This window comes from Lynx rufus, unplaced genomic scaffold (assembly GCF_022079265.1).
Source record: "Lynx rufus isolate CCGP_SWC_20201006 ecotype Redwood Valley unplaced genomic scaffold, mLynRuf1.p SCAF_25, whole genome shotgun sequence".
Taxonomy (NCBI): Eukaryota; Metazoa; Chordata; class Mammalia; order Carnivora; family Felidae; genus Lynx; species Lynx rufus.
Window position 1 is genome coordinate 8579522 of NW_025814840.1, and position 23150 is coordinate 8602671.

Genomic DNA, 23150 nt, shown 5'->3' on the forward strand with positions numbered 1-23150 from the left:
CCCACAACTGTATCCTAAGAAAGTAATGTGCCTCGAGTATAAGGATACACTTCTAATTCAAGAACATCTGCCCCAGGATGTTTTACTATGGAAAAGAAAAGGCAAAAAATAGTAATTTAAAATTTTAGGTAATGGAGGAGCGCCTGGGTGGCTCAGTCGGTTAAGCGTCCGACTTCAGCTCAGGTCATGATCTCGTAGTGTGAGTTTGAGCCCCGTGTCAGGCTCTGTGCGGACAGCTCGGAGCCTGGAGCCTGCTTCAGGTTCTGTGTCTCCCTCTCTCTCTGTCCCTCCCCCGCTTGTGCTCTGCCCCTCTCTCTCCCTCCCTCTCTCTCCCTCTCTCTCTCTCTCTCTCAAAAATACATAAAACATTAAAAAAATATATTTTAGAAGCCAGATTGTAGCCAATCCAATAGCTCTACTATGAATCCAACTCCCCTCATTTTTTAAAACAATATTTTATTAAAAGGTGGAATGTTAAAGGCAGCTCATGTGATTCTGCTGCAGGCAGTGACTGCCCAGTGCCTGGCAACTGCTATCCAAGACCACAGCATCTTGGTTTGGAGCTTAAATGGTGAGTTATTTCATGTTCAAAAAGAAGTTAGGAAGGAAATTTCTACAGAAATATGTCCTAAGGTAGATCTAAGCCCCCGATATATTGTTAGGCGGGGGGGGGGGGGGGGGGGGGGGGGGACACAAGTTGTAAAAGAGTAAGTAGAAGAAAATAAATTAAGTCACCTAATTTAATTAATCTATTTTTGCAACTATATTTCTATCTGCATCCTTAACCACTTCCTTCTGGAATGATCTGCAGTAAAAGGTATACAGTAGGCAGCAAAGACATTTCCTATCTCCTGGTACACATCTTCTATCTCTGCGGACAATTGCAGAGCTTTGTTTTTTATCCCTAAGACAATTTTTATTATCCTTTTCCTATAGTACATGATCTCTAAATGTTCTAGAATGGGCATGCATTGCTTTTGTGGTATGTGCTAAAACAATGAGAGCTGCATTTTAAAAGTGACTGGCTCCCATTTACACCCCTGACTGGCTTGCTCTGGTTTATGCACTGGTGTCTTCAGTCCTACAGTGTTCACGGGTTAACGCTGACATTAGCTTACATCTTAAAGCTGCTCAAAAATCTGGCTTGATGAAGCATCACAGAAATAAAATAAATCTAGGACTTGGTGAGAAACTGATGGGGTGGGGCAGGAGGGGAGAGAAAAAAGTCAAGCCCAATAGCCTGTTTGGTGAACTCACACAGGGTACAATGACACAATGACAGGAACCCAGGACTCAGGGGAAGGAAACCAGCTCTGATGTGTAAGCGACCGGCCTGGTCTGCGACAAGAAGGGAAGGGCTCGCGCACAAGTGCTTCATGGAAGGCACAGGTCCCTCTGACGTTGATTTTATACAAACCCCAGCAGCCCCTCCAGAATGCCTACCTGGCTCCAGTGTAATATGTTTTGCACAGAAGTTCCAGCAGGAGAGTGTGTTATATACACCGACACTCTAGACTGCGAAAGAGATAAATTGACATAAATGATGGATACAGCGTTAAGGAAGCATTGCTAATAAATCACTTCTGCACTTCAAAGCCATAATCTCATATATAGGAGATTAAGAACAAGAAAAAAAATTCTCTGACTACAGATATGTTCTAGAAAAACTGCACAGCCACACACACACAGAATACATATGGAGGAAACAGAGCAACATGGCAGCCGTAGGGCTGCATGGATTGAGGTTACTAGCCATTTTTATTTTCTGCTACAAGCCTTTCTGAATTTCCAACATTTCATAGAATAATCAGACCTTTTTCTATCATCAGGAACGAGAAACTAGAGCCTTCATTCGAGAATCTCAAAATCCGTTTTCACATGATGCAACATTACAAACTACAAATATACATAGAAACACCAGCATTTTGCTGGCCAAGGGTTTACATTTTACGAAATAAAAATAGGTAAATAAATGTGTACATACACACAAACACACACACACGGAAATTGCTGTTCCAAATTTAAATACACACTCAGTAGTTTTTTAAAAGAAACAGATCACTAGAATAAATATAAATATTGGGACATAAATTATGACAGATGTCCTCACTCAGTAGTTCCTCACGGGCACCCTGTGGGAAGCTGCTAGCCTGAGGAAAGCAGCAGAGAACATTCCAGGCACTTGCCCACATTGAACCTCTTCAATGTCAGACCCGTTAGCACTCGGATGAGGTCGTTCCTGCTTTTCTCACATCCTTCAGCACAAATAAGCATATTCACAGATAAAATAAACTCGCTAAAAGTTAAAGCAAGTTTTATTATGAACATACATACCATGTTTAAGTTTCTCTCATTAAATCCACATAGAACAAAAAGAGCATTTCCACAGAGTTCCTTCAGAATGACACGATTGCAAACATTTGTGCTCAGCCACTTCAAAACCGCATTTTGGGGAAGAAATTGTTTGACTCCAAATAAGTCCTATAAAAAAAAAAAAAGAAGAAGAAGAAAACCAAGAATACGTCGGCATTTATTCTGGAATATGAGACTCCATGACCCGCGTCAGAAGAAGAGACACATGCCCAGTGTCTCCACATACGACTCAAAAGAAATGGGAACCAGTGGACGTTCACGCGAGGATATTTATACGATGTGTTTACTAAGGCAAAAGTGGATGTTACAGATGTGTACTTAGTCTCCAGGGAAGGGCAATTGAGGCAATAAGAGAAGATATTTGCAAAAGACATATTGGATAGAGGGTTACTATCCAAAATCTATAAAGAACTTATCAAACTCAACACCCGAAAAACAAAAAACCCAGTAAAGAAATGGGCAAAAGACATAAATAGACACTTCTCCAAAGAAGACATCCAGATGGCCAACCGACACATGAAAAATGCTCAACATCACTCATCATCAGGGAAATGCAAATCAAAACCATAATGAGAAACCACCGGACACCTGTCAGAATGTCAAACATTAACAACTGAGGCAACAACAGATGTCAGCGAGGATGTGGAGAGAGAGGATCTCTTTTGCATTGTCGGTGGGAATGCAAGCTGGTGCAGCCACTCTGGAAAACAGTATGGAGGGTCCTCAAAAAATTAAAAATAGAACTACTCTATGACCCAGCAATAGCACTACTAGGAATTTATCCAAAGGATACAAGAGTGCTGATTCGAAGGGACACATGCACCCCCATGTTTATAGCAGCACTATCAACAATAGCCAAAGTATGGAAAGAGCCCAGATGTCCACCAACTGATGAATGGATAAAGATGTGATATATATATGCAATGGAATACTACTCAGCAATCAAAAAGAATGAAATCTTGCCATTTGCAACAACATTGATGGAACTAAAATGTATTATGCTAAGCAAAATTGCCAGGCAGAGAAAGATATCATGTGACTTCACTCATATGTAGAATTTAAGAAACACAACAAATGAACATAGGGGAGGGGAAGGAAGAATAAGATAAAAACAGAGAGGGAGGCAAACCATAAGAGACTCTTAAACACAGAGAACAAACTGAGAGCTGCTGGAGGGGTGTTGGCTGGGGGATGGGCTAAATGGGTGATGGTCCTTGAGGACGGCACTTGTTGGGATGAGCATTGGGCGTCCTGTGTAAGAGATGAATCACTGGGTTCTACTCCTGAAACCAATACTACACTGTACATTAACTAAATTGAATTTAAATAAAAAAAAATTTTGTTAAGTCTCCAGTGAAGAAAAGGGCAGAAAACCAAGTAAGTTCACAGCAGACTTTTCACAGCAAGAAGGGGCAATTAATGATCACTCGCCCCAGGACCATCCCCAAAGAGTTTCATTGGCTGGAAGATTGGTAGTGACTTCCAAGAAAGAGTCTAAACCAAGACTGGTCAACAATGCGTCTACGTAGGGCACATACATCCAATCCAATTCTACTGTCAGTGAGCCAGTTCCAGCCCATTGTCTTTTTTCTTCTAATACTTTTTTACTGTGATAGATCACACATAACACAAAACTTACCATTTTAACCATTTTTAAGTATTCAGCTCAGTGGCATTAGTACACTCACATTATTGTGCAACCCACACCATTATCCATCTGCAAAGCTATTACAACATCTCAAGCTGAAACTCTCCCCCTTAAATGGTAACTCCTCATTCCTTCCACCAGCACTACCTATGCTTATAAATAGTTTTATTGGAACACGGGCATGCTCATTTTTCTATGCTGTCTCTCAGACTGTTTTCACACTACAACGGCAGGGTTCAGCAGTTGCAACAGAGACCATATGATCCGCAAAGACAATGAGATTTACCATACGGACCTTTAGAGAAAACTTGCCGACTCCTGATCTACACAAGCCCTGACCAATGGCCACTGAAGCCGTGCGCATGTGTTTCCAGGGCTGTACACCCTCAAAGATATTCACACACCTGTGCAATGGGAAATAGAAAAACAACCTTCCTTATATTGAACCCAAATTTGTCCGCTGATAACTTACACTTTTGCTGATGCCTACCCTCTGGAGGGACAAGCAGGAGTGAAAAAATTCAAATGCCTACCAACACCTCGGGGGTGGGTCTTAATTCCCAGTTATCTCAGCAGGTGACCTCATTTGGGGACAGGGTCTTCTCAGAGGCAATCAAGTGAGGATGTGGTGGGCAGGGTGGGTGCTCTGCAGGACCGAGGTCCTTCTAGAAATGGGGAAACGTGAGCAGACAGACACACACAGGGAGAACGCACACATGTGGAGGTGAAGGCCAAAACAGGAGGGATGCTCCTCTCAAACCAGGAATGGCAGGCAAGCCCCCAGAAGCCAGGGCAGGGCAGGGGGCAGCCTCCTCCTCACGGGAGGAGCAAACTAATATAGGAGCAAACTAACATAGGCAGCACAAAAATGCAAATGTGTAAAGTGGCAAACGCTTTCGGGGTTTTTTAAAGGGAGGGAGGGAAATAAAATAAATAAAAAATAAATAATAAAAAATAAAATAAAATAAAATAAAATAAAATAAAATAAAATAAAATAAAATAAAATAAATTAAAAAAATAAAAAATAAAATAAATTAAAATAAAAAAATAAAATAAAAAAATAAAATAAAATAAAATAAATAAAATAAAATAAATTAAAAAATAAATAAAATAAATAAATAAAATAAAATAAAATAAAATAAAATAAAATAAAATAAAGGGAGGGAGGGGCAGAGAAAGAGGGGGGGTGGGGGGGGAGAGAGGATCCCAGGCAGGCTCCACACTGTCAGCGCAGAGCCCGACTCAGGGCTCGAACTCACCAACCGTGAGATCATGACATGAGCCGAAACCAAGAGTCGCACATTCAACCGACTGAGCCCCCCAGGCACACCCTAAAGGGGCAAGTGTTAAATGCCACCCTGCCCACAGGGATGTTTAGGGAGCATTAAGAACCGTGATGAACTGGAAAGCTTATGCTCAGCCTATGGGTGCGACTGCTTTGTGGTGCACGGCGCCCTTCTCACTCCCTTCCCACCCCTTCCCACCCTCTCCCCACGCCCTCCAAACAACCAGTGATCAAGATTCCAACATTACATATGCTGCTTAAAGGCTGCAACTAATTTGAAGTCATAAAACTGTATGGGCCATACTCGGCACTTCTTCAGGCAAATGCTGTCCACATACACACAGCCTGTGACCTCTCTCAAATCTGCCTACCACAAGATAGCCAACCAATATCTACGGACAGATACCGGGTCTCCTCAAATGCTCCTCTTCTGCAGACGAAGCACATTAAGATTAGCCGGGGAGAATCAAGAAGTATCACGTGCAGACAAGGTCGCAGGGCAGGAAGAGGCTCCTGGCTTTGAGTCTACATAACGGTCACATGTGATAGATAGATAAATGCATATACTTCTGAGGTTCTCTACTAAAAACAAGAGGACAATGTATCACTGACTTGTAGCATGAGAAGCCAAGCTTTCCTTTTGGCCGACAAAGAACGTGAAGTTGACCTTGTCCCTCAGAGCTGCGTGCTCACCGAGAGCATGTAAAAGCAGGAGAGCACGTAGGGAGAAAGAAAAACTCACCTTACACATTTACAGGCCTGCCCAGATCAATCTTGATGACTTTAGAATTTATATCTTTGCAGGCTGAGAGGGTACTAAACTTTCGTGGCAGCAGCACTGATTTCCCAGGGCAGCTAATCCAAAGGCTTTATGGACATTTATTTTTTCACTTTGTCATTCTCCCAGGATATTAGGAAACACCGCTGTCTGGGACAGTGGTTCTCAACTACCGGTCTGTTTAGTTACTTTAGAATCCCACAGGGTGCTCTGTGAAACGCAGCTCCTGGCCCCACTCCAGATTTAAAGGACACCATCTCCAAGGTGGGGAGTGGGAGTTGGTATCCTTACAAAGCTACCAGATCACAATCTCCAAGGGTTAAATTAAATCCAAAACATCCCTATGATGGCCATTTCAGTTCTTTATGAAAAAGGACACAAGGAGGGGTGCCTGGGTGACTCAGTTGGTTAAGCATCCGACTTTGGCTCAGGTCCAAACAGACTCGCGGTTTGTGGGTTCGAGCCCTTCACTGGGCTCTGTACTCGCAGCTTGGAGCCTGGAGCCCGGAGCCTGCTTCAGATTCTGGGTCTCCCTCTCTCTCTGCCCCTCCCCCGCTCACGCTCTGTCTCTCTCTGTCTCAAAAATAAATAAACATAAAAAAAAATGTTTTTTAAGGACACAGTGAGGCAGCAACGGCAAATTAGCAACAACCTTAAACGTCTACCAGGCAGTAGCTCCTGATAACAGAATACTTACTACACAGCAATTCAGAACAAGAGGGAGTTGTATGTATTAACGTGACAGCTCACCAAGAGTGAAACGTGTCATCTGGAAAACAAGATACATAGCGGGCTACCGTCTACGTTAACACGAAACACTAAATTTCTCTCAGGACGTTTGTACGTATTTAAATTCACACACAAGGTGTATAGGAAAACCTCACACTGAGCACTGTTTTAATTCTGAGGAAGGAGTAAGAGAGGCCTTGGTAACTGAAGGATACTTTATTTGGAATCTCTGAACTGTTTATAGTGAGAACGGAGGCTTCTATGACCCAAGGCATTAGAGCTAAAATTGCTTAGAGGGGGCCACATCTTGTCTGCACGTCTGGTCACTGGTACCGAGAATCCATCTGAGGTGTGGGTCGGGATTCTGAGATACACCGTCTGTACCTCCTGTGCACGTCTCTGAGGTGGCTGATATGTTACACCTCATTTTAAGTATACGTCCTGTGTGGAAACGTGTGTGCGTATACACATATCACACATGGAACGCATACGGAGCGCACATAATGGGCCATCCGGCCTCAGCTGGCTCTCAACTCCTCCTCATGAAAACTGCTTCCTCTGTGAACAGAGCCAGGGCCGCGGGGGTCACACAGTTCTAGGGTTGAGCCTCAGGGAGGTTACTGGCTTGTAACCATATTACTGGCCACATTATGAAATGTCATAGGAACGGTGTCTTTCGGTGGCCCTCGGTATGGCCACGGTCAGGCGAGTGGGAGCGACACACTTCCCACGTCCCGTCTCCTGCCTACGCCCAAGCACAGGCTACCGCGTGGGGTACAGGGCAACTCTGGACCACCTGTGCTCCCTCTGTGTGGTGTGGGGATAGCTGCACTGACATGCCGACCATCAGAAGTTGGTGTTCTCGGGTAGAATTAGTGATTCACCTTCCCTGACTCCCCAGGGTCTGGAAGGAGGGGTGAAGGGGGAAGGAAACACTGCGGGGAGAAGAGCCACTGTTCCACTGACAGTGAAACACGGAGGAGGAAGGCACGGATGCTCTTCTAAAGGCCAGTTCTTCAGGTCTGAAATGTTGTTGGTGGGGCTCAAGGGGGGTTGGGGAGAGTTCAAGTACCTTGAAGAGAAAATCTGGAATGTCTCTTAATTTATTTAGAGGGCTAGTAGAGAAACTGATTGAAGCCACAGGAGCCAGGGCAAGAAACATTTTAATCTTTCTGGCCAGCTCGGGAATCCGTGAAAATGCTATAAAACCTGCAGAAACACAAAGAAGATTAACAGGAGTTTCCATCTTCTAGGACTTTCTCTGAAAAACCAAAGGTGGTCGCACATCACACCCTCTAGTGGCGATCTGAGAGCCATGCAGGCAACGCCACCACCAGGAGGCAACCACATGGGGGGGCCTCTGAGCTTCTCCAAGCGGAGACTCCAAACGGAGTCTGATTAAACTAGTCAGTCAAGTACTTGTTAAGTGCTTGATTCAGTTTTTAACCTACAGAAATCAGAAGATGCCCCTGTTCCTCTTATCCTGGAAGCTGAGCAAAGGAAGGACTCTCCCTCACAGCCCCACATTAGCAACCAGCCCCAGCGCCCGTCCACCGGCCCCTGGGAGCAGTTTACAGGGGCATTCAGATCAGTCGCCAAGGGCTCCAGAGGAACCTGCACATGCAGGATGTTCTAGCTTTAAAATACCTTTTAGCTTTCTCTCAGGTCACTTCTTGCTTTGAACTTGGCCCCCCAAGTGTCACATTAGAAGGCACTGGGGCAAAGGACACAAGCAGGCAAGTCATGGGAGAAGGACCAAAAATGAACGAAAACACTTCTCTTGACGTGTGAGAATGGCACACGCATCTGTGTCACATGTTACTTTCTGTGTGTCGTCTCTCAAACTGGCTAAGAGTGTTTGGCAGTAGGCAGAGCGCAGACATTTAACTACAGTACATCCAGACACTTAAGAATCGCTCAGGAGTGATTCTCCTCCTTAGGAATGTATTCTAAGGAGACCGTGTGACTTAAACACACAGCTACTGATGAGAGCACACACAAAAAGGAGGAACTGCATAAATTATGGGACAGGTCCCTAGTTCCTCATCGGAGGAACTCTTGTTCGCTACAATTACAGGCAATTTTTATTTTCCTTCAACTCTGCCAAATTTTCTACTTTTGTATACAATGAACACACGTTCTTTTTATAATCGGCATAAATAAAAAATGCATAGAGCTTTTAGAAACTATTCAGAAATGAAGCATAACATGCCATCTTTGTAGTTAGTTTTATTCCATTTAACTTTTAAGACTCACTGTATTTTTGGGGTGCCTGGATGGCTCAGTCGATTGAGCATCTGACTCTTGATTTCAGCTCAGGTCATGATCTCACAGTCGTGAGTTTGAGCCCTGCATCGAGCGTCCCTGCTTGGGATTCCCCCCCCACCACCTCTCTCTCTCTCCCCCCCTCCCTCCCTCCCACTCTCTCTCAAAAATAAATAATTTTTTTTTAAAAAGAAAAAAAAAACTTAAAAAAAAAGTGTATTTTTTGTTTTCTGTTTAAAAGTCTCTGCCCTTATAATACCTCTTGTTTTCTACCTTCTCACATCCCCATACTGCTGTAACCAGGAAAATATGCACCAGGCTGAGGCTTACTTTAATTCCTTCTGGGTCAAGAGAACCATAGACCATGTGTATCCATTTATATGAAAGTCTGAATTTTCAGAGAACGTGAAATATTACCCCAAATTTCCTGCCCTTCCCCTATTCATCACTTCTGCTTGGCATTAAAGCAAAAAACAAACACCTCTGTTTGCACTAACATGATTTGTTACTATTTCCCTTTTAAGAACAGGCACAAACTCTGTAAGAAGACACTGTATCCACCACCAGGCTTTATGACATACGTACCTATTGAGGTGCCTTGAGAATGACCCACGTAATACACTTGTTCTTGGCCGGTTTTATTCAGAATGAAGTTAATGGAAGCTGATAGGTCATAATTTGCCATCTCATCATAACTGTAATCCAGAAAAGGAACCCTTTCATTAAGACGCTGCACGCAAACATAACCGCACGCTAACAAGAAGGGTGCGGGGGGATGAATAACCATAAGCTGAGCGCAGCTGCGTAGAGCAGCACAGAACTGAGCGCAGAAAACATCAACAGGATTGCGCGGGCCCCTTTCTAATTCTGCCTCCCTCCCAAAGGTCCTGTCCTCATTTTTTATGCCATAAGTTATGTTATACCCATTTTTGAACCCTTCTATAAATGAGATCAAATAGTACGTGTTCTTCCGGCTACATTCATGCTGTCACAGAGCCATGGGATGTTCACTGTATAGATACACGGCACTTCATCTGTCCATTCGTGGCTGATGGGCATTTGGTAGTTTCTGGCTTTTCACTATTACCAGTGGCAGCCCAACAAGTATATTCCTTTGGTAAAATGTGTCATTCTTGCATTTCATGCGTGTAGGTAAGCTGTGGTTCCACAAACGAGACACAAGCCTGAAGGAGTCCAGAGCTCTGACCTTCCCTCATGCCAGGTAGCAGGACACAGCCCTGGACACGTCACATGTGTGTGTGCCATTCGTCATCAGGAGATGGGTAAGCGGACTGTCACCACTGCCTGCAGCGTGCCAGACTCTCTCCTCGTATCCTCTCCTTTTATCCCCCAATGGCCTCGGGAGATAGGCGGTTATTACCCCATTTTACAACAAAGAAACGGAGACACAGAAGGCTTATGCAGCATGCCCAGTGTCACGCGGGGATTAATAGGTACAGCCAGGATTGACAGAAAAAGGACAATTTCTGGAAATGGAAAAGCAGACATTCGGTGTGCCTGTTTATGGGGGAAAGAAGAAGTTTCCAGGACGTAATTTGCCCACCACCTCCCGCAGGACCCGGAATGCCCAAGTAACTAAAAGTCCATAGTTGAGTCTAATTCTTAAATGTAATCATTACTTATAATGTACTTCACTGTGATTTACCAAATTCCTCATAAGGTTTAAAACCTTTCCCCAGGCATCCGTCTCCCCTCTCTGATAACCTTGAGCTACCCATCCACCTGCCTCCCCGTACTAAGGAAGTAGGCCCCCGTCACCATCAATTCCAACCTACCTGAAAGCCCAGAATTCGTCCTGAGAAGGGGATAAAGTCTTGTGTCTCCGAGACCAGGTGTTTCCCCTGCTGTTCCCCATCCACACGTCAAAACCCGTGTCTGCCAGGAAGAAGCCCAGGCTGTTGTTGGGAAGGTTTGTGACCCAGTTACTGGAATCGGCCAGCAGGCCATGCTGCAGGAACACAACTGGCTTAGGACCTGGAAAACATCCATGTTTAGGACTCAGCAGCACCCAGCCATAAGGCAGATGCAAAAACAGCGAGGCAGCAATGCACTCCAACGGAACATCAGTGAAAAGTATCTTTTTAAACAGTGCTGGCAAAGTAGCAGCAAAAATAGGCTACCTCGTGTATCTAATAACAAGACGTGTAGATTTGACCATAAAAAACTTTTTACCGTATTCTTAAGACTGTATGAAATGTTTCTATACTGTATTTGCTCCCATAATCGAATTTCTTACAATGTATCCTAACAAAATAAACCAAAAGACAGGAAAAGATCACATGTACACAAATTTATAAATACATAGACACATATTCCTTTATTTACATATATATTTCTACTTTTATGTATACACATGCAAATAAATTTTCTACTCACCTATACCTGGGACAGTGATGCTGTGGAAAAACAAAGACTCAGGAGACAAAGAAACATAACCTCTGGCTGCTTGCATCATGTTAAGACCATTTAGTCATTCATTAAACAAGCATTTATTGAACACCGACTGTGTGCTGGCATTCTCGGCACTGGTGACACAGCAGAGAACAGAACCAGGAGGAAGACGGTTCACCCTCACGGAGCTGATGTCAGACTGACCACGAGTGTCAGAGACAGACGCACTTGGGCTCGAGTCTGTCCTCTCCAACCTCGAATGTGCCACTGGGTGCAAAAATATTTCAACATCCCTCCAACATCCCTTCAACCTGAATCATCACCTGCAGCAGGGAAATGTAACAGGCACTTTACAAAGAGCAATGACTGGGAGATACTGCGTGAAAAGTTCTTCGCAAAGTGCTTCCCAGCACAGCGAGAGTTCAATAAACATTAACCCAGTCTGGGCCTCTGCTCCATCAATAAGTGTTAATAGAAATAAATGCGGCAATTAAGTGTCTGGCATAGTGACAGACACACAGATCACAACGAACAAGTAAGAGCTCCTTTGGCCTTCTGCTCGTTCGTTATGAGAGTGAAACGTGGGGGTGCCTGAGTGGGTTAAACATCTGACTTTGGCTCAGGTTATGATCTCACAGTACGTGAGTTCGAGCCCTGCTTCAGGCTCCACACTCTCTCTCCCTCTCTCTCTGTCCTTCACTCACTCGCACTCTCCCACAAAAAAAAAATTTTTTTTAATTGAGTAAAAAAGAAAGAAAGTGAAGTGCTAAGGGAAAGAGCTAACTGTTGAGACGTCAAATAATTGATTGCAATAATTAAACCATCACCAATGACAAGGACTGTGGCATCCCAGAAAAATTTATAACCCAGCCTTGAAGGGTGGAAAGAAAGCAAAGTACAAGACAATAACCTCATTAAGTTGTAGCTGATGAAATGTGTTTTAAATGACACCCGCTCCTAAGCAGGCTGCCTTGCGGAGACGGTGACAAGAGGCGTCATCGCTCCGCGGTGACTGTGAGTCTCTGTGTGAGTGACCCCCAGGAGCCACACCAGGGTGCTGACGAGTCCCTTCCGCACGTTAGGTCACTTCTCTCCCATCGAAGGTGCTTTGGGGCTGGGCTGTGAGGAGTAAGACTTTTTGGCCTTAAGTGAAGTCAGCAAGTCAGGCTGACGGAGGCAAGAGTCTGACAGCACACGGGCATGAGCCGGGCAGGACCACTGTGCTCCGAGAGGCAATTACACATAACCATGGTCTGCCACTGGAGCGGTCTCCCCTGGGAACAGAGGGTCCGGCGGGGCCAGAAGCATGGCAGGTGGCCAAACTCCTGCTGTTTCCTCCAACCTGTGCCTCTTCAGACACCTGGTGGAAAACCTGTGTCTGCTTAGCTGACTCCTCAGGGCCCAGCACTGAGAAAGGCAGGAATGATCTAGATGGGAAGGCAGAGCTGGGGGGCAGGGGAGGGGGGGAGCGGGGGGCAGCCAGGACTGAGGCTGGAAGGGGTGGCAGGGGTCAGCCTGCGGGGACCAGGCAGGTTTTCTACACTGGGGAACATTTTTTTAATATTTTTATTTATTTTTGAGAGAGACATAGCTAACAGGGGAGGGGCAGAGAGAGGGGGAGAGAGAATCCCATGCAGGCTCTGAGCTGTCAGCACAGAGCCGGATGCAGGCTCAGACCCACAAACTGTGAACTTATATGACCTGAGCTTATATCAAGAGCCGTACGTTTAACTGACTGAGCCAGCCAGGCACCCCTGGGGAACATTTAAGTGGGGAGCGTTTAAAATCCCCCTGAAGTCTCTGTGCATTGTATTTCCCTCCCTAACCTATAGGAGCTTTGGAGGAGAAATGTGGGAATGACAGACTGAAGGCATACCAGAAAACTCTTTAAACACTACCGGTAAATAACTCCTGGATTCCCAGGGGCAACGAGAAGCCGCTAGCACTCTCTCAGGAGGTGAGCTCGAAGCCAGAAAGGCCGACGGCCCGCTGAAGCGTGTGCTCAGGCCCCACATCTTGTGTAAACCCTTCCTGGCACCTGTGATATTTCAGCCACTGCGCCAGCTGTGGGGGACACAAAGGAGGGTAAGCCCCGCTCCCTGCCCCCAAGGGGCTCCAGTCCAGCCCAGGAGACAGTCCCACAGTTACCTTCTAGGCCAGTGTGAAAAAGCCCGATCAGCACCCAGGGAAGCCCACAGGAAAGAGAGTGACGTGGCCAGGGGCAGGAACGTGTTTGCCAGCTCCCGAGTGAGACACAGACCGCCCCACAGAGGGTTCTGGAGAAGAAAAGGGACCCTGGATTTGTAGAGGTGACACTGCCCCAGGCCGCAGCCAGACAGGACCATGGGGCACACACAGGTGGCTCCCTCAGGAGGCAGACACAAAGCAGGTGAAGGTCAATGCCCTGTCTGACCCAGACGTGAAGGGCTTTGTAGGGGGCACATCCCTCCAGGTTGGGCGGCCTTCCTGGTCTCATTCCAAAGCCCCTGCTTTTAACCACTACTCCAAAAAAATCCTTCATTAATAACTAAAGAGGTAGGGGAGAAGAGATGTGCTTGAAAGTATTCCCTTTCAGGGCGCCTGGGTGGCCCAGTCAGTTAAGCATCCGACTTTGGCTCAGGTCCTGATCTCCCAGTTCGTGAGTTCAAGCCCCACATCAGGCTCTGTGCTGACAGCTCAGAGCCTGGAACCTGCTTCAGATTCTGTGTCTTCCTGTCTCTCTGCCCCTGCCCTGCTCACATTCTGTCTCTGTCTCTCAAAAATAAATAATTTTTTTTTCAGTATTCCCTTTGTACCCAGCCCCTTCCAAGCAAGCCACGCACTATTTCCCCAAACTGAATGCATGCACATCAAAACTACCTGGAACATTTAAAAAACACACATATTTGTGGCCCAACTTCTGAGGTAGGGGATCCAGAACTCCAGGGACACAGCCTGGAAGTACTTATTTTCCACAAGCTCCCTCAGCTCTTCTCAGGAGCCCAACCACAGCTGGGTTCAAGGAGGAGTCATCTGAAGCGGAACGTGCCGCCCATCGCTCTACCAGGCCGGGCCAGCCTGGAGACAGGCCAGGTGTGCAGAGCCCTGCTTGACATCTGACAGGCCCCTGGAGGGAGCTCTAGGGCCTCCTTCCCAAGAATCATTAAGAGCAGACCTCCACTGATCCAAAGCAAGGGCTCCTGAGTGAATTTCTGTAGTCTAATTCTGGTTGGAAGAGTTGGCCTCAAAACACGGCCAAAAGCAAGATGAGCAAATAACATCCGTGGGAAGCCGGAGTCACGACACTTATGGCCCCTGGAGAGAATAAGAAGGAGGCACCTATCCGCAGGCCTTTATTGCCAGATCTTAAACGACAGAAGCTGGTGCACAGCTTACCTAAACAGAGCACTCTCCCCACTGTGGCTTTATCGGGGACATCGCCGCAGTGGGTAGAAACTCGGCCCTAAGCCACGTCAATCCTGTCTTTGCCACAGGCAAATTCATTGAGCCCTATAACCCCTGGTTTCCTCATGTGTAACAGGGGTAAGCATTGCAGGAGATCTCTTCGCTTGAGAATCCACAGGAGAACCTGGCCCGTCCCCCGCTGACCCGTCCCCAAGATGCACTCGGAAGGGTGCACACCCCTTGCCACGGTCCAGGTCACTGTGCTCACATTTCAGGCACCCTGCTGAAGAGGAGTGGCCTCTGCAGGAGGGAACACAACAGCCCTCAGATCACAGACAGGAAAGAGAACCATCCCCGCCCCCCCCCCACACACACACACACACCGGCCACAGCCACTCTGGTCCCGAGCAACATGAAGCCAGAGACCTGGTGGTCCTGCCCACCACCCCGTCCCCAGCACCCAACGTGGAGTCTGGCTTGTGGTCCTCACTTGTGACAAATCTGATGAATAAATGCAATAACGAAGGAATAAATGAGGCAAAGAAAGAAAACCCACTACGTGCCCGCACGCACACCATGCACGCCATGTGCACCTTCCAGGCAACGCCTTGATTAGTTTTCTACATGCCCAGGGTGCCACTGGGCCATTCACGTCACTCTTCTCACCTTACGGATGGGGGCTCTGGGGCCTAGAGAGAAGGAATGAGTGCCCCAGGACAGGACACACGATTAGTACGCGGTGGAACCAGGAACCAACCTCAGGTCATGTGAGGGCAAAGTGTGCCTCACCTCCACGCAAACTGCCTTCTGCCCTCCCTGCCTCTGCTACCCTGGCTGCCCTTTGAAAGGCTTCGCACGGTGGCATCTCCACGCTCCAGTTCATGGAGCCTTACGGTTGGCCTGACGCTGGGCAAGTACGTAGCTGTAGTCCAAAATGCTCAACTAACAGAAGGAACAGAGGGGCCCGGAGAGACAAGTGCACAACAGAGGGCACCTGGCCAGAGACGCTGACTCTGACCCCCAGATACGCTTCTCTCTATAGTGCTCTCCCTTAAGGACCTCCTGCACACAGCAAACACATCCTGAAATACACATCCTTCTCCTGTCCTTGTTCTCCGGAATGCATTGTGTGTGCGTCCATTCAGGCTGCTGTATCAATACCACAGACTGGATGGCTTTGTGAACACAGGAAACTCTAGCTCACGCTTCTGGAGGCTGCGAGGTCCGAGATCAAGGTGTTGGCAGACCTGGTGCCTTGTGAGGCACCTCCTGGTTCACAGACAGCTGTCTATTAACTGTGTCCTGGCAGAAGGCAGACAAGGGAGTCTGGGGTCTCCTTCTGATAAGGGCACTAATTCCATTCTAGAAGGCTCTGTCCTCAGGCCCAAGTCACCTCCCGAAGGCCCCACCTGCAGACGCCACTACACGGGGGTTAGGACTCAACACCTGCATTCCGGGGGGACATAAACATTCGGGCTATAGCACCTTCCCCATCAGGGAGGACTGGATACAGAGGAAGCAGACATCAGAGACTACCGTCGAATCCAGAAGGATTTTTTTTTTCATTGAAAACAGAAGCTACAGCTCCACTGGTTCTGCCCAAGATGCCCCTAATTCTACCCACCACTGGAAGGCCTACACTTGTGTCTGTGGCTGTCTGCGCTCAGGAGTATGGAATCCCTCACCAGTGTGGCCCCGACTGTCGATGCTCTGCTCAACCCCGTCCCAGGAGGGCCCAGGCCCAGAGGAGCTCCTGGAGAGACTTGGCTGGAGTGATGATCGAATAACCAAGAGAAGCTTCAGCCTTACCGTCCTAAGTGCTAGGAAGAAACACCCAGAGAGCAAAGAGAACATGCAGCAGGAACTAGCCCAGGGTGAGCGGCCGGGGACGCTCCCTGAAGAACTGACACTGAGGATGACGACGGACAGCGGGTAAGATGGGTTAGCCCGGAGGACAACGGGGAGCACTGCAGGAGACAGGTTCTGGCAGCACACCCTAGTCCTTTCCACCCTGACTCTTGGCTCCAGCCCCACCCTGCACACAGGAGTCAGCGTGCAGCCGACACTGGCTTGTGCTTCTCCATTAGGTCAAGGGTCCGAACACAGCCCTGCACCTAATGCACCATCAGAGCCAAATGAACCTGGCCATGAGTTCAGCCAGCCAGTGCCATCAAGTCCAGCACCCAGGAATGACCCTGCGCCTGCTCCATGCCACCAGGAGGCAAGGAGCTGCATCTCGGCCCGACGGGACCTCTGGGGACATGTCAGAGCACAGCATTTATTCAAAAAGACAGCTCCTCTAGGAACTGCAGAGAAGGAAAGAATGGAAAATCCAGAAATGATCAGAATCCTAAAATATGCAAAGGAAAACACAGGTCAGCGGCCTTTCTGTCCAAAGACCTACTTCCCAAGCCAGGTTGTGAATTTTCAATTATGACTTAAAAAGCTTAAGGGGCAAGCCCTGGAGTCTTTGCCAAGGTGAAGTTCAAAATGCCTGAAGACCATTACTCAGATCCCAGAACACCACTGTCCTCATTAGGCCAACAGATACCTATATATCATATACATGTATGTGTATGTGTGTATTTACGGATATACATGCATGTATATTGGACACAAATAACCCACTATTGTTGCTTTATTTGACAATTGATTTACTGAACAATTTATTTCCCAATTTGGCAAGAAGTCTGCCTTGTAGCCGTTGCTGTTTGATGTATTTTAGGCAAGACAATATGTATTTCCTTGTTTTAGTCAAATAAAATCAATATCATGGGAACAACTTGCTCAATGCTTATTACATAAGACTGCATCTTCTAGTTCAAATCGCACAGACTCTGGAGTCAGACTGGCTAGGCCACTAGTTTTTGCCTTAAAGCCAACCTCTTTCCCTTTCTCTCTCAAGCTGGTTGTCTCACCCAGCAAAATGAGGGTGCTCATCTAGACACAGGTTCCAGAACTCAAGGACTTTACTTTGGAATCCACCAGGGAGTATGTTACAAATGCAAACTCTCCAAATCTCTGGCTCAGAAAGGACTCTGAGATCCTTCTAGTGCTAACATCCCATGACTGTCGGAGATATGGCTGAGCACACGAAACCAGAATCACTTCCCTATTCAGGATGACTTTCAATTCCTTTTTGGAGTTAGTGCAAAGCAGGGGAAGTGCAACACTTGATGGAGAAGTTTGCTTAACACTGGGAAGCATCATACACATGCTCACCAGGCCACTAAGAACTTTCTTTCTTTTTTGTTTTTGTTTTGGATTGTATGAGAGTTTTATTTTTTTATACACATAATTTATTGTCAACTTAGCTCACATACAGTGTGTATAGTGTGCTCTTGGCTTCGGGAGTAGATTCCTGTGATTCATCACTACATAGAACACCCAGTGTTCATCCCAACAGGCGCCCTCCTCAGTGCCCATCACCCATTTTCCCCACCCCGCCCCCCGACCTCCCACACCCGTCAACCCTCAGTTTGTTCAAAACCCTCAGTCTGTTTCTAAATGTGTGTTCCAAGCTGACTAGTTAGTAGGAGTTTGACGACACAGGTAAATGTGTAAACAGGGTCATCTTAGTGGGTCCATCAACTCTCTACAAATGTACGTAGTATGCGTGTGCGCACAGGGCTGTATTTTATGTCACTACACAGAAGGTGCATTGGCTGCATAGTCCAGTTAAGAACCCCAATTCTGAAGACTGCCCTCATATAACCCTCACTCAGGCTGACCATGCAGGGAACATGGTGCCACCCACCGTGCTGACGGATACAACGGTGACAGGACACAGCCCCTGCCTTCAAGGAGCAGCTGCAGGGAGCAAAGGGGCATGGGGCGGGGAGGGGAGGAAGAAGTACACAAATAAGTCAGTCCCAAAGCAGAATAAGAAAGGCACATCAAGAAGGGTGTTAAAAAGGTGTCTGGGAGCTCAGAAGAAGTACGTCTCCTTCCTGCTCATGTAATCAAGGACACCCGCCACTTAGGCTGGGCCTGGAGCTGGGGGAAAGAATTGTTTTTAAAAATAATTGGGGCACCTGGGTGGCTCAGTTGGTTGGACGACTGACTTCGGCTCAGGTCATGATCTCATAGCTGGTGAGTTCAAGCCCCACGTCAGGCTCTGTGCTGACAGCTCAGAGCCTGGAGCTGCTTCGCATCCTGTGTCTCCCCCTCTCTCTACCACTCCCCTGCTCACGCTCTGTGTCTGTCTGTCTCTCAATAATAAATAAACATTAAAAAAAATTAAATTAAATTAAATTAAATTAAATTAAATTAAATTAAATTAAATTAAATTAAATTAAATTAAAATATATAGAAATGAAGATGGCAGGCAGGTTGAGAACTATTCTAGAGGCTGTTTTCACCAGCTGAAGTCCAGGGTAAGCTCAGCAGAAAGGAAAATTATTCCCTTGGATGTCAGAGGGTCAGAAAGTAGTCTTAATTAATTAATACCACAGAGACCTGACTTCAGTTACTCATAATTTGGCTAAGGTGCCAAGTTAAACCTGGGCAGCTAATAAGTGATAAATGTCCCTGATGCACCTGCAGTCAGTTAAGCCTCTGGCTCCTGACTTTGGCTCAGGTCATGATCTCACGGTTCATGAGACTGAGTTCCATGTAGGGCTCTGTGCTGACAGTGCAGAGCCTGCTTGGGATTCTCTCCTTCCCTCTCTCTCTCTGCCCCTCCTCCACACATGTGCATACACTCTCTCTCTCTTAAAATAAATAAATCAACTTAAAAAAAATGATGGATGTTTTTCTTAGATAACGAATGAACCCAGATGGTGCTTAAGCACTCCTCATAAACGTCCTGAAAGAGGTGTGCCACCCCATTCTAAGTAGACACTGACACCACAGACACCACAGTTCAGAACTGTAATCACTGATGTGCCAAATCACGAAGGTCTCTGCACATACCCGTGGGAAGCTTCCGATTTCCTCTGCTGTATGAGCGGTACAGACAACAGAGAGACAGAATATCAAGGAAAGGTACATAGCTTCATTTATTAGGTCCCTGAAGACTGCTGAATGGCCGGTACCATACAACAACCCCTGGGTTCTTACCCTGCAAAACTACACAAGATGGACAAGCACAGCTAGCAGGAAGAGGAGCGGTGTGGCCAGGCCACGTGATCACACAGCCCCCCACCCCCAACAAATCTGCAAGTGGGCCACTCCAACAGGACCCGAACACGCTGTCCATACAGCTCTCACTCAACTTGTGCAGCACCTCCGGACAGCACAAGAACGGAGAAAAACCACACTGGAAAGGGTAAGAGGGACGGTCTCACTTCATCCCCAATAAATGAAGAGATGTTTTAATGTATCTTGCAACGCCCTGTAATTGGTACAGATGCCCTGCGTTATTTTTGTACATATTAAAAGTATTAATTTCTTAAAAGATCAGCAGTTTCCATAGACCAGTTTTGAAATTCTTCCTTCCTCTAATACACAGGAAGACTCAAAAATGAAAGCAAAGCCTCCCTCGGGTTCTGAGCTTCTCTCAGGCACCCAGCTGAATGGTCACGAGAGCATACGGAGGGTGGTGGCCTGGCCAAGAGAAGACAGGGATGGACTGAAGCCAGGTAACGTGGGCTCGGCCACCGGAGCACCGGACTCGAGAAGGATTCTGCATTTCCAGGGCAGGAGGACGATGGTCTTCTGAATAGGGGAGGAGGTCAGGAGGGGGGTGGCCTGAATAAGAGGGTAAGTTCCACGCTGGATGGGAAGGGCTCTTAGGAATTCTTTTTTTGTCTATTTGGCTTAAATGAGCCGAAGTAACACCACTGACAAGACTGCTCCTGAGGATGCTGAGGGGACAATGAGGAGTCCCTGCTCTGGACCACGGGTGTGCACACCGTCAGAGAAGGGTCTACGCAGCCCTCACTGACGCCTACAGAGGAAGAGGGTGCGGACCTAGCGGCGTGGCCACACTGAGAATGCTTTCCCTCTGTGTTCCCCATTCCAAAGTCCACGAGTACCCACCCACTGCTGCACACCATGCACCCCAGCCAAAAAAAAAAAAAAAAAAAAAAAAAAAAACGAGTGTGGACTATAACCCACAGAACCAGAGTGACAAAGAGGAACACTGGGACCATCACAGTCAATCAACTGTTCCTGCGGACGGAGATTCCAAGGCGCACGGAGGCGGACGCCCAAGGGGACCTCGCGGCTGACGGAGATCTCACGCTCAGCTGCCCTGACTCCTTCCTGCCACCGGGGAGCACATCTAGGCTCCTGTTCGTTTCCTCACCTGGCAGGGCACAGCCCCGCACCACAGTGCTGCTGCTCACACACGCGGGTGGGGGCACCATCTGCTCTAGCTGTGGCGTGAATTCCAGGGGTGGGCGACGGAGAACACACGAGAAGCATTCCCCAAGCATGTTTTCACTGAGGTTCCCTGCATCTTTTAATGATGATTAACATTTTTTTTTTAATGCTTATTTATTTTTGAGAGACAGACAGACTGAGAGGTGGGGAGGGGCAGAGAGAGAGGGAGACACAGTATCCGAAACAGGATTCAGTCTCTGAGCTGTCAGCACAGAGCCCCACGCAGGGCTCGAACCCGTGAACCACAAGATGATGGCCTGAGCTGAAGTCAAGACACTCAACCAACTGAGCCACCCAGGTGCTCTAACAAGGATTCACATTATTAATTATACTAGTTACCCAATCACTTTTAAGAAAGTAATGATCAGTACATATTCTTCTTTATATGGGATCTGAAATCAAAGGGTTTACCAAAAAAGAAAAAAAAACAAAAAAAAACAGGGGAACTAAGATCATATGTTTGTTCTGGAATAAAATATACATTTTGCGTGTTTTGAGCAGAAAAAGAAATGTAAGCCCTCACTTCAGCTCACTACTCATTTTTGTAACGTACTTATAAGAAGGAAGCTTACTAGTATGAACATGAATCTATAAATCATAAAAACCTCAAGAATGAGAAAGGAGGGGCACCTAGGTGGCTCAGGTAGTTAAGCATCTTGACGTCATCTTGATTTATTGACTCTTGATTTCGGCTCAGGTCATGATCTCACAGTTCATGGAACTGAGCCCCGTGTCAGGATCTGCCCTGGCAACACAGAGTCTGCTTGAGATTCTCCCTCTTTCTCTCTCTCTCTCTGCCCCTCCCAGACTCTCTCTCAAAATAAATAAACATTTAAAAAAAAAAATGAGAAATGAAATTTCAAAAACAGCACTGGCTGTCTCAGCCACTTAAGTGTTATAAAATCCCTTATTATAGTTACAATCTGGGGGGCAGGGGGAAATAGACCAGATTATATTAAGAAAAAAAACAAACAATGATACAAAGGTCATGTAACACAGGTTTTTAAGTTTGCTTTGAATAATTTGGGAAGGAATTGAGGCAAAAAGGCTCTTCTGCTCATATAAAATTGTAATTGAAGAACACTGAGTCATCAAATTACCTTAATCTCAACCTTAGTTGTCCAAGGAAAATCTTTTTAATTTTTTTTTTTTTTTTAGCGTTTATTTATTTTTGAGACAGAGAAAGACAGAGCATGAACTGGGGAGGGTCAGAGAGAGGGAGACACAGAATCTGAAACAGGCTCCAGGCTCTGAGCTGTCAGCACAGAGCCCGACGTGGGGCTCGAACTCACGGACCGTGAGATCGTGACCTGAGCCGAAGTCGGACGCTTAACCGACCGAGCCGCCCAGGCGCCCCCAAGGAAAATCTTTAGAAACAAAATGTTAAAGAATAAGGTACATTGCATTGGGATCGATCTTCATTCTGACATATGTTTCACAATTTCAAATAGCCTGCCTAGAAAGAAATTCATTCATCTCCTGGAAGCGGCACTTTCGCTATGGGAAGATATAGACATACGTATCTCCAAAACTATAAGAACTTTCACATCTTGCTAGTGAGAGTAATTACCGGAACAAGATTGCCTGAAAAGAGATTTAACAGTATCTATCAAAATCATAAATGTACATATCCTCTGACTCAAAAATTCTATCTCTGTAAATGTATCTTATAAACAAACTTGCACACGTACAAGGTTGTGTTAAGCAGCAGTATCTTCCTTCTACCAGAAGGACTAGAAATACCCCAAATGCCCATTACTAGGACACCTGTAAAATAAATCATGGAACAACTCTGCGGAACACCAAGTGTCTGTGAAGTATTCTCTTTTTTTAAGTTTATTTATTTATTTGGGGGGTGGGGAGAGCATGAGCAAGGGAGGGCAGAGAGAGAGGGAAAGACAGAATCCCAAGCAGACTCCACACTGTCAGTGCAGAGCCAGACGCAGGGC

The 23150-nt window shown here is 46.5% G+C and overlaps 1 protein-coding gene across 3 annotated transcripts in view; it reads right to left on the reverse strand.

Annotated features, from left to right (window-relative positions):
• Nucleotides 1–23150, reverse strand: part of LIPA (lipase A, lysosomal acid type) — a 33890-nt gene that overhangs the window by 4829 nt on the left and 5911 nt on the right. For all 3 annotated transcript variants that reach the window (XM_047088592.1, XM_047088589.1, XM_047088590.1), the window contains exons 4-8: nucleotides 10875–11073; nucleotides 9664–9773; nucleotides 7886–8022; nucleotides 2335–2481; nucleotides 1444–1515 (exon numbers count right to left, since the gene is read on the reverse strand). In XM_047088592.1, the coding sequence (XP_046944548.1) occupies nucleotides 1444–1515; nucleotides 2335–2481; nucleotides 7886–8022; nucleotides 9664–9773; nucleotides 10875–11073 (665 nt within the window). The remainder of the gene's footprint in view (nucleotides 1–1443; nucleotides 1516–2334; nucleotides 2482–7885; nucleotides 8023–9663; nucleotides 9774–10874; nucleotides 11074–23150) is intronic.